At 32.8% G+C, this 12,563-nt stretch overlaps 1 protein-coding gene across 12 annotated transcripts in view; it reads left to right on the top strand.

Annotated features, from left to right (window-relative positions):
- Picalm (phosphatidylinositol binding clathrin assembly protein) overlaps positions 1-12,563 on the top strand; it is a 100,922-nt gene that overhangs the window by 54,757 nt on the left and 33,602 nt on the right. For all 12 annotated transcript variants that reach the window (XM_010633738.2, XM_010633745.1, XM_010633743.1 and 9 more), the window contains exons 6-12: positions 256-367; positions 1,881-1,987; positions 4,094-4,135; positions 4,623-4,708; positions 8,153-8,276; positions 9,339-9,475; positions 10,108-10,211. In XM_010633738.2, the coding sequence (XP_010632040.1) occupies positions 256-367; positions 1,881-1,987; positions 4,094-4,135; positions 4,623-4,708; positions 8,153-8,276; positions 9,339-9,475; positions 10,108-10,211 (712 nt within the window). The remainder of the gene's footprint in view (positions 1-255; positions 368-1,880; positions 1,988-4,093; positions 4,136-4,622; positions 4,709-8,152; positions 8,277-9,338; positions 9,476-10,107; positions 10,212-12,563) is intronic.

The raw sequence follows: 12,563 nt of genomic DNA, 5'->3' as shown, positions 1-12,563 counted from the left end.
CAAAAATTGAAATTTGTTTGCTTTTGGCTTTTAAATAAATCTGAACTCTTAAGTTTTTTGGCAGTATTTGGCTTCCAATTCTGAGAAATCATAAAACTCATATTGAGAAACACATAGTGTATATTTTAGACAAAATAAGTATATTTTTCTCTAATATGCCTTAAATATTTGAGTGTATTATATTTTGATGTGAAGGAAGCCTTTTTTATTGTTATTTAGTTAATTAGCTAATTTAATTTTCCATTTTTTCTCCAGGTTAATAGCAATGAACTTACCAATGGGGTAATAAATGCTGCCTTCATGCTCCTGTTCAAAGATGCCATTAGACTATTTGCAGCGTATAATGAAGGAATTATTAATCTGTTGGGTAAATACGGCTCTAGCCTCATAACATTTTGTTTTTTATCTTGTCATGTGGGTAAATAACATTAACTGAGTTCATTTAAAAGCTACCTAAAATTTATTTACTTAGGTTCATTCATTTAATAATTATTTAGAAAAATTGTATATATGCATATGCAATGATTTAATATTTTTACCATCTGAAATTTAACTAGGTGGACTTTAGATATTTAGACATAACTTTTTTGCAGCCATTTCATTATGTTTTAGAAATATCATTGTCTTTCCTCCAAGATGGTGAGGACTGAGCCAGAAGCCCTCAAAGGCTAATAAGCACATGCACTACCACTGAGGTATATCCCTAGACCCTAAATTTAATTTTAAAAATCAGTAATAATTTTAAATGTATCATGCATTTTGTTTTGGTTTGGTTTGGTTTTTTTGAGACGGGGTCTTACTATATAGTTGAGACTGACTTGGAACTCACTATGTAGCCCAGGCTGATCTTGAACTCCTAAGGATCCTCCTGCCTCAGCCTCCCCATTGCTGGTATTACAGGCATGCACCACCACGCCCAGCTCAAGCATTTGTTTTTATGGGTGCCTTTTAAGCTTGAGGTATTTTAGGAATTGGTGGTATTTTCTTATGGTTCAGTATGGGTAAATTTTTGCCTAGAAATTTTCATTTATTGAAGTGGCATTTGGGTGGAGTAGAAAAATAATTTCAGAGTGTACCAAAGTATCCAGAGTCAGATGTGAAGTACTTTTATTCCAGTGTGCTGGTTCTCACCTATTTCCCCCTTTAGAAAAAAAAAATTTTTTTATATGAGTAAATTCTTTTTTTTTTTTTTTTTTTTTTAAATTGAATTTATTGGTACATTCTAGGTAGACAGTACAGTTACATTCATTACTGGGATCTTGTACCTTTACATGCCATGTCTTGATTCTCATTTTTTACCCTTGTCCCCACCCTCCCTTCACCCCCTCCTCTATATTTTTTTTTAATCTCTTTTCTGCATGCTAGGATAACACAAATTTATTCAGAGGTGCTTTGATCTGTAAAAAATAAAAGTTTATGTGAGCATAGTCTTCCACTCTGTGATTGGTATAAATTAGAAGCATCACTGCTATCTCATACAAAATTTAAATGGACTTTTCAGGTGGCGTTTAAACACAGTAAAGTAGTAATTTTAACATCTTAATAATTACACTGTTAATAAAAATATTTGGAAATAGGTAGTATTTTAAGTACAGTAAGGTATAATATGTTTTTATGCAAATATTTATGAAACAGAAGTAGTATTGAGGAACAAACTAGTAATATGAACAAAGTCAGATAATTTTTGTATCTTTAATATAATATCACCTGTCTTCTAATTTGCTTTAAATATCTAAATTGATTTAATACTGGTGTTTGTGTTGTAGGGTTATGTTTTCTGAGAAACCTATGCAATTATTTTGAAGACATTACCTGATTTTTTTCCTTTTTAAGTATTGCATTTTGATGTAAATAAAAGGGTTTTTTTATACTTTTGGCAGAAAAATATTTTGATATGAAAAAGAACCAGTGCAAAGAAGGTCTTGACATCTATAAGAAGTTCTTGACTAGGATGACAAGAATCTCAGAGTTTCTCAAAGTTGCAGAGGTAAAGTACCTTTCAGGGACTGTGACCCCTACATATTTTTCTGTTTTGTCTATGTGCTTGAATTTTTGAAGAAATTGTTTATTATCCAAATGAAAGGAATGCTTTCAATATAGTAAGGTGTTTATTCAGTCATATTAATATGCTATGTTGAATTCTGTGTATATGCATGTGATAAATGAATAAAATATGTACTGTATATTTAATTTAGAATGGGATATTAAGTAATGTTTTAAAATTTACTTCTCTGTAAGTAGATGGTACACTGGTAGCATTGGCTAGTATGTCTGGAATTAGCTATGTATCTTATTTTGTTAAGCATGAGATAATATTTGGCATCAATGCAAGATCCTTTTCCTTTGTCTCAATTTGAGATCCTCAGCTTGAGCCACATAGTTCAAATGTTCTTATTTGAACAGAAACGAATTTCCCTTATATATTTGTTCATTATTGATTAAATCATGAAAAGTAGGTTATAGGGTAATTAATTTTGCAAATCTGTTAAAAATAATTTTCTGAAATTGTCACAAAAGGCAGTTTGTAAAGCCAGTCATGGGGGCATATACCCAGCTACTCTCTAGGCTAAGGCAGGAGAATTGTGACTTCAGAGCCAGCTTAGGCAAGTTAGGAAGATTCTGTCTCAAAATAAAAAGAAATGGGCATGTGGCTCAGTGCCCCTGGTGGGCAAGGAAGGTGCCAGTGACTAGAAGGCAGCCATGGTAGTACTTGTTAGAGCACATGGGCAACTTGGAGTGTTTGCTTTCCCCTTTTCCACCCAATGCCCATCAGGGTCGAGAGATGTCTCTCTGGGATAATATGATTGATTACATCAGAGCCATTGTTCTGGAACTAGGTTGCATGCTGGGTTCTATTACTGAAGTAATATTTTATTCTAATGCAGATAGAATAGGATAGAACAGGATGATAATATCTTTGGAGAAAATAGTCTTGTTGATGAGCTGTTTTATGTTGCCTACTGGAATTTTGGATTTAAAGATTTTTGCCAGATATGGTGGGTACATACCTGTAGTCCCAGCAGTGGGAAAACTGAGGCAGGAGGATCACAAGTTTGAGACGAGGTGGTTAACTTTGTGAGATACTGAGTGCCCACCACCAAAAAAAGGAAAGCTAGGAATATAGCTCAGTGGTAGAGTGCTTTCCTAGAATGTACAAGGTCTTAGGTTTAATCTCTAGTACCATACCCCCCCCCAAAAAAAATCACATAAAAGGAAATGTAGTTTTCTAATTTGGATCCTGTAACAGGTAGAAAGAATTACTTTTATTGCTGGAAATTGCCTAGTTCTCAAACGTTATGAAAGTGTGTTGGAATTTTTTTTTTTAATGGAGACATTTATATCCTGTTAGATATCTCTTGACATTTGTTTAAAACCTGACCAACTTGCTGGGCATGGTGGCATAGATCTGTAGTCTCAGCTAGTCAGGAGGTTACAACAGGACCATTACAAGTTCAAGGCCAACCTGGGGAACTTAGCCTGCCCTTAGTCACACCTTTAAAAAAATAAAACATAAAGAAGGGCTGGGGATACTGCTCAGGGGTAAGAGCTCTTGCCTAATAATCTTGAATCCCTAGGTTCAATCCCTAGTACTGCAAAAAAAAAAAAAAATTAAGAAGGGAAAATAAAACAACAACAACAAAAAGGCATAGGCTACCTAAGTCTGGAGTATGTTCAGAAGTTACTTAGGTGACTGTCAAAGAAAGAATGTTTTCTGGAAGAAAAAGTTGATGTCAGCAAGTTTGTTACCTTCTTTCTATGCCCCAAGGAACTTTAGCCTTTCTCATTCTTGCTATAATGTTTTTACTATATGATACGTGGAAGAGATGACTTTTTTAGATTGTGGCAAAGTAGTTTAAGTTTTTAGAAGAGTTGGGGATTTTAACATAACAGATTTGTTGAATTGCTAACTCTAGTTATTCTAGTTTGATTTTTAGAGCCATTTAATAATATCTAAGCTGTTTGAAATATTGATATCATTCATTGTAAATATTTTTATGATTTTTAAGGTCTGTGTAGAACATATCATTTTTCTAAAATTTATTTATAAAATACCTTTATTGTAATTTCATGTTAAATATGCTTGTTATTACAGCAAGTTGGTATTGATAGAGGTGACATACCAGACCTTTCACAGGTAAATATATTGTTAAAATATCAATTCACTCTACTTTGTGTATGATATACTAAGATGAGAAATGTATAGCCCCTACTGCAGTTTTATTTTTCCTTTTTTTAGTCCCTGCTGTCACATCAGTATAATTTTTGATGATTGACATACTGCTGAAGTTTGTTCTAACATTATGACCACATAAAATTACCTGCTCACTCTACACACTGTACTGTTCCTTTCAGTCTCTTCTATCATCATCAAGAAAGTATAAAAGAAAAAAATAGAAGACTGAGAGAAATCTATTTTACAAATTTTCACTATATTAATGGTAGATAATTATTTAATGTTTATATAATAAAAATAAGATTGTCATTATCATTCGGTAGCTAAAAGTCTAATGTTAGTGTGTGAAGAACATGCCTATTTTGTTGCTCTTTTGTTAAGATAGTTCTTACTTTATTTTAACCAAAAGCCTGATGTTATGAAATTCTGAATGTTTGTATAATTTCAGGCCCCCAGCAGTCTTCTTGATGCTTTGGAACAACATTTAGCTTCCTTGGAAGGAAAGAAAATCAAAGATTCTACAGCAGCAAGCAGGTACATTATTCTTTATGGGGCAAAGAATGGGAGTGATTTTTCTTAGAAAATGGATGAATCCAGCTCAAGTTCCAAGTTACTTAATTTCTCTGTGTCTTGGCTTAATTAACTGTTAGATCGGTTTTTGTATTAGTCTCATAGAACTGGTAACAGGGTTAATGAGTTAGTACATGTAAGTTTGTAGAATAGTTTGTGATTCTTAAATATCAGCAGTTAAATGATGATGCCTTGGTTTAGAATTGAGTTTATAATGTCAAAAGTTTTCATAAAGATGGTAATAGAGTGGTTTGTATGGTGCTTTATAATTATAAGATACTTTTGTATTAATTATATATTCAATCCCTTTATAACTTTGTAAAGTATGTAGTAGTAATGTTGAAGCTCAAACATAGGATGTCTGACATCAGATTTCATTTTTTTCTAATGCTGGTTATGGGATTGATTGTTGACATGTCATTTCATTTTAGTTTTTAATTAAAGCTTTTTAGTAGATAATGGCAGTATATAGTGATTACATTCATTGTTGGGAGTTAGTACATGTACATACATAACATCTTAATTCTTTTTACTTTCCTTCCCTCTTCTCTTCCATCTCTAGATCCCTTTTCCATTTGCAAAAGATCTGTCTCTCTCTGTCTCTCTCTCTCTCTGCATCCAGTTATATCCATCCTCGATAATCAGTTTAAGTTTTTAGCTGATTCTCCATTTAACATTCAAATTGGAAATAATACAGATCCTCGCATCTCAGTCTTTTAACATAGTTTCTGTGTCGAGTAATTACTTGAGTAATTCATATTTTTTATCTTTATTAAATTTATTGGTACATTTTAAGTATACATTAATCATTAATCATTGGGATCATATTAATCATAGGGATCTTGTACCTTTACATGATTATCTTGGTTCTTACTTTTCCCCATCCCCCAGCCCTTCCGCCCACCCTCTCCACCCTTCCCTGTTTACAAAGACCTTGTTTCCATGTTTTTCCTTTTCACATATTTTTTCTTTTCCCTTTTTACCTTTCCCCTATCCCTCCCACTTCCTCTCCTCTTTTAGACTTTTCTTCCTATTACACACTATCAATTACACATTTTAATTGTTATTTATACTTCACACTAGAGAAACTATTCAGTATTTACACGTGTGACTTAACTAATTTCACTGAAGAATATGGCCTCAATGTGCATCCACTTAGCTGTAAATTTCTCTAGTTTCTTGTTCTTTATGGCTGAGTAGCACTCCATTTTATAAAATCACCACATCTTTATGCAGTCTCCAGTTGATGAGCAATTGGGCTGTTTCCAAATTTTAGCTATTACACATCATGCTGCTATAAACATAGGTATGATTCTTTTAATTCTTTTGGGAAGAAACCTAGCAGAGGAATGGTGTGTTGAATTTTGTCAAATGCTTTTTCTGCATCTAATGAGAGGATCATATGTTTTTTGTCCTTGATTCTGTTAATATAGTGTCTTACATTTATGGATTTACGTTTGTTGAACCACCCTTGCATCCCTGGTATAAATCTGACTTGGTCAGGGTACATGATCTGCTTGATGACCCTCTGTATTCTCTTTGCCAGTATCTTGTTGAGGATTTTTACATCTGTGTTCACTAGGGAGATTGGCCTGTAGTTCTCTATTTTGGTTGGGTCTTTCCCTGGTTTTGGAATTAAAGTAACACTTGCTTCCAGGAATGAATTTGGAAGCATTGCTTCCCTTTCAATTTCACTTTAGAGTTTAAGTATTGGCAGTAGTTCTTCTCTAAACGTCTTGTAGAATTCAGCATTGAAGCCATCAGGACCTGGGCATTTCTTTGATGGTAAATTTTTAATTACATTTTTCAGTTTCACTGATTATAATTGGGGTGTTTAGAATTTTTATATCTTCTTTGTTCAACTTTGGTAATTCATATGTATCTAGAAATCTGTCCATTTCTTCTGTGTTCTCCATTTTATTAGAATAGCGGTTCTTGAGGTATTGATGATCCTCTGGATTTCTGCTGGATCTGTTGTGACATCCCTGTTTTCATTCCTAATTGCATGAATTTGAGCTTTTTCTTTCCTGTCTAAATCATAGTTTTTAAATTAAGATGTCCTAGCCAGGTTGGTGGTGCATGCCTTTAATCTCAGCACACACTCTTGAGTCAGAAGATCACCATGAGTTTGTCAAGGCTACCCTGGGCTACACAACATGGCCTTGTCTCAAAAAACAAAATTAAACAAAAATATTTCCTTTTAATAGAAAGAGGTATAAGAAGAATCTTTTAAAAATATTTTTTGTTTTGGGCCTTTTTTTAGTAATAAAATTTAAATAATTTCCAAAGGAAAAAGCCAATGAATTTTAATATTTACTTTAACTTCAGATGTGCACTTTGAGTTTGCGGATAGTTTTAGAAGTACTGTATTAGTCAAAATGTTAAAATACAGCTGTTTGAGAAAATAATGAAAAATACAGCCCTATAGTTCAGATATAACAATTTGCCTTGATGTTTATCATATAAAATCTGTTGAGTTTCTTGAGTTTATGTCATAATTTAATTTTTTTCCTGTCTTCTGAATTGTATCTTTTTATTGGGTCGTTTATAATATTTATTTTACATAAAAGTCTAATAGTTTTTGTTACTTTACATAAAATAGAAATTAATGACAGTTTGTGGTAAGGAATTTAAAGTCATGGTAATTCTCATTGGAATTCTTTAATTATGTAGAGTTCTGTAGAATTTTATCAAATATTATATAATTAAATGTTGGGGTTTATGGTATGGATAAATCTTTGATCATGGGGAAAGGAGGTGGCTTACTATGAATTTGGTAGTGAGAGATGATGTATTGTGTATGTGTAATAAATTTAAAAGGGATACTAATTTAGGTGAAGGGCAGTACCTAGAAAGGAGGTGCCAGATAAACCAGTGACTAGATTGAAACTCCTCTGCTTTTCAAGGAACTTGAAGTCCTTTTCATTATTGTTATGGGGAAGCATATGTAGGTATACATTGCTTATTACGGGTGTTCATGTTTTGCTGTTATTTTAATAGCATAGCCAATCCCAGCTATAAATTAGTAGATGGTATTTTTCTGTGAGAACTTCAGTACTTGTATTCATCAGGACTTTTTGAGAATTTGAGGGTTCTTTCCTAATTGTATTGGTTCCCTTTCCTAGGGCTTAGAAGAAGCAGTGTGCTTCACTCTTATGAGCCCTTCCCAAAGTCTCATTAATACTTATCCTAAAAGCAGTGATGTGTTTGTATCAACAATGTTACAGTTGATATACATACTCTTGTCGGTCACTGGTTGGAATATTCTTCTGAAGTACTGGTCCTGAATCATGACCTAAATTGGCAGCTATGGCCTATATATGACAGGATTACCACATTATTTTATGACGTGGATATAATGTGAAGTGTCTGGGAAAATGTCAGATTACCTTTGTCTACTTACCCTAGGGCCACAACACTTTCCAATGCAGTCTCTTCCCTGGCAAGCACTGGACTGTCTCTGACCAAAGTGGATGAAAGGGAAAAGCAGGCAGCATTAGAGGAAGAACAAGCTCGTTTAAAAGCTTTAAAGGTAGGTATATATGTATTCTCTTTATTTGGAAAACAGGTACAGACATTCATTAAGTAAATGGAGCTTTACATAGACTTATTTGTAATGTATAGCTATAGTATGGGCTGAGGCTCAGTCTTAATTTTTTCATCCAGACATATGAAATGTGATCAAACTATGCAGTGAATGAGTTCTTGAAAATGTGTTACAGTAAAAGATATATCCTACCGATAATACCTTTCACAATACTCCCCTTCACTTTTAACACAATTATTCCATTATTCTTTGCCACTGTATGAAGCATTTCTGGACTTCTTGTTTTGCCTCTGTCTTTCTGAGGAGTTATTGGAAATGTGGTGAATACTACTGCTGAGTTCTGTCCAATGGAAAGACAAGCTGGTAAAAGCATTATGATGTGTTCTCTTTACCTTATTAACCAAATCTGTCATCAAGAAACTTCTGGCTCTTACCCTAATGTCAAAATGATCATGAATGGTAAATGTTTTGAATAGAGGCAAGTATTAACTGCTTAAGTATAGACACTCACAAAAGAGGACTTTGAAGAATGTTATGCTATTATGAGGGTATCGATGATGTGTCTTTTGCTGTAATAACATTTTAATTGAAACATTCACTATTTTTTTTTATCACATCTCATAGAATGACTCACAGAAAGAGTCAAGCAATAACTTTTTTGCTATCAAAACCATTACACTATGCTTTTTTTCCAGAAGTTCAATAAACAGATCTGATCTCTGGATTTCTTATTGTACTTCCCCTTCTTTTTTTTTTTTTTTTTTTTTTTTTTTTTTTTTTTTTTTTTTTTTTTTTTTTTTTTTTTTTTTTTTTTTTTTTTTTTTTTTTTTTTTTTTTTTTTTTTTTTTTTTTTTTTTTTTTTTTTTTTTTTTTTTTTTTTTTTTTTTTTTTTTTTTTTTTTTTTTTTTTTTTTTTTTTTTCCTTTTTATTGAGTTTATTGGTACAATCTAGGTATGCAGTACAGTTACATTTGTTACTGGGATTCTGTACCTTCACATGACAGGTCTTGGTTCTCATTTTTTCCCCTTGCTTCCCCTTTCTTAATAGGAACAACGCCTAAAGGAACTTGCAAAGAAACCTCATACCTCTTTAACAACTGCAGCCTCTCCTGTGTCCAGCTCAGCAGGGGGGATAATGACTGCACCAGCCATTGACATATTTTCTACCCCTAGTTCTTCTAACAGGTACACAGAGTGATTAAGATTTATATGCAAAGACTTCCAATAGAAAATTGACCAAAAAATAAATAAATAAGCAAGTAAGTAAGTAAATGAATAAATAAATAAAGGGGCTGGGGATTTATCTCAGCAGTTCAGTGGCCTGCCTTGCAAGCGCAAGGACCCGAGTTCAATCCCAGGTACCAAACAAAAACAATTAGAAAATTGAAGAGACTGTTTGGTTTACTTTATGATTTTGTACTCTCACAAAAGAGATAGTGATACAAGGTGTAATTGGTATAGTATCTAAAGTGATAAAAGCTTATATTTTGCATGTTGAAATGGAAGATTCCTAAATTACTAGTTAATAGTAATTGGAATATAGTTTAGGAAATCAATGTTTTTCTAAGTCATTGAGTCTTTCCAAGAAAGCTGTTTGTTACTTCAATCCTTATAAATTTAAAATATAGTGTTGGAATATTTTCCCAGGTCTCTTTAGAGATACACACATAGTTACATGAGGGGCGTACAACTGTTACCTTGCTGAAACTTCCTCTCCTGCAATGTATATTCCCAGAGTTGGGGTGCTGGGAGGTGTGGCAGCTAATGTAGCAAGGTTTATCTAGAAAATAAAACATCTTCCCCACATACTTTCTTAGCTCATCAAAGCTGCCAAATGACCTACTTGATTTACAGCAGCCAACTTTTCATCCGTCTGTACATCCTATGTCTACTGCTTCTCAGGTAGCAAGTACATGGGGAGGTGAGTATTAATGAATTCTGTTTTAAACAAAGATATCTTCTCCCTGTATGAGGTGTTTCATTTATTAATGTAAGAGACATGAGAACTTAAAAATATTAGAGTGGTAGGGGCTGGAGATTTAGCTCAGTGGTTCTGCTGCCTGTCTCGCAAGCACAAAGAGCCAAGTTTGATCCCCGCTACCAAAAAAAAAAAAAAAAAAAAAAAAAAAAAAAAATTAAAGTGGTAATGAACTAATTTTATCTCTTGAAGATATTTTAAATATAATTTATGAATTTGTTTCAATTATAAAATAAGATTTAATGAATGTGAAGAGGAAGGACTCCTACTTAAGTGTGAAATCATTTTTTAATATGAATTTTGCTTTCATAATCAGAAAATGCATAGTGCATGTTCTTTTAATATAGGAAAAAAAGCCATAACTCCTTCCTTGTAAGGAGTAGTTGATAACGTTTTTAATAAGACTCAGATTCTATTATCAGGCAGCAAAGTATGTTGTGACAATACAATTTCATATACCTAGTACTACTTGAATTTTAAATGTTAATTTAATTCAAACTTGTAAGATTTTTGGTATTCAAAGAATTTTCTTCTAGTTCTAACTGGAATATTAGCTCCCTACAAGTAGCTCTTTGATTATAAGGTGATTGTGTCATGATTGTGACCAAAGCCTACCATCTTTGGAGGAAAATACTTAGTCACTGCTAGTTTTTACATGGTTTTGTTTAGACATCTAGTTTTCAGATCATCTCCTTTGCTTGGTTTTAGTGTTTCTGCTAGTATGTATAGTACAATTTTATAAAGTCACCAAAAATTCCCAGAAATGTATGAAAGGATATGAGAGAATGACAAGATGTATTACAATTCATATGAGCTTATCTCTCATAGCACAGATTAATTATTCTAGTAAGTTTTAACAGTACAGTATATTTTTGTTTATTTTTTTAGAGACTTCTATCTATCTGTCTTGCTACATGGTCTGGGCTGGCCTTGAGCTCACTATAATAGCTTAGGTTGGCTTTGAATTCCTGGCAATCCTTCTGCTTCAGCCCCGCAAGTGTTGGAATTACAGACATGCACCATGACTGTCCGGCTTCTATTCATTTTTATAATTTGTATTTTAAGATTTTTTTATTTTTTGGTAACTTTTTTTAGACACTTTAATATTTCCATGTAAGCTCTGAAAACAGGAATTTTTTTATGTTGCTATTCTTTGAGCACTTCGTAATAATTCATAAAGGAACTTTGTAAACAAGTTCATAAGATAAATGTTTTGTTGAAGAAGTGGCCATTTATCTACTCAACAGATTATTTCTGTTTTAATTAAGGTAATACACCTGACAAAAATAATGAAACATTAAAATGCTAGACTTTTAGACTGATTTTGTGAGCTTTAACTTGATTTTTAAAACTAATGGACTATGAGAGGTAGTTTAATTTAGCAAAATCTTAAGATCTAGGAGTAATTTTTAAAAATAAGATAGTTAAATTATGTTATATTATAAGATCCTAATGGTGTAATTGACAATGTGAAATAAGAAAAGGGCTAAAGGTGTAGGGGAAGTGGGAAGGGTAGGGGAAAGAAATAAGGGAAAAGAAAAAAATATGAGAAAATGGAAATAAAGTTTTTTTAAATAGGGAGGGGGTAAAGGGAGGGCAGAGGGTATGGGGAAAAAATGAGAGCCAAGACCTGTCACGTAAAGGTACACGATCCCAATGATGAATGATGAATGTAACTTCACTGTATACCTAAAATATACCAATGAACTCAATGAAGAAGAAAAAAAAATCTTATTTTATAATTCATAATAAACCATAGGCAGCAAAGTAAGCTTTCTGAGAAAGGAGTTTTTTAAAATATACTAACAAGTCCTGATTTTAGACTACCTACAAACTTCATATTATTGTTAATTGCTTTAGAAAAGATTGTAAAATTAATGGACCATTTAGGCAGTTTTAACTTCACTTTTTTTTTTTTATATATATATTAAGGCTGAAAATTTTCTTTACATAAGGCTTAATGAATCTAGTATATTTAACAGTTCAAAGAAATTGAACTGTTAAATTATTGTTTTGTTTGGATAAAATATGTGCTGTTAGTTCTGACATGACAAGTTAAAAGTCTATGCTTGCAGTGGTGTGAACGTCTGAAAACAGACTGTTAGTTGTGGGAGATGATTTTAAGTAATAACAATCTATAAGAATTGTTCTGGCTGGGTGTGGTGGCACACGCCTGTAATCCCAGCACTCCGGAGGCTGAGGCAGGAGGATTGCTGGGAGTTCAAGACCAGCCTAGGCTACATAGTGAGTTCCAGGTCAGACTCAACTACATAGTGAGACCCTGTCTCAAAAAAA

Source organism: Fukomys damarensis, unplaced genomic scaffold (genome assembly GCF_012274545.1).
Source record: "Fukomys damarensis isolate Sample0158 unplaced genomic scaffold, DMR_v1.0_HiC HiC_scaffold_16, whole genome shotgun sequence".
Lineage (NCBI taxonomy): Eukaryota > Metazoa > Chordata > Mammalia > Rodentia > Bathyergidae > Fukomys > Fukomys damarensis.
Note: the sequence above shows the minus strand (reverse complement) of the source record. Positions and strands in the feature narration are given on the sequence as shown.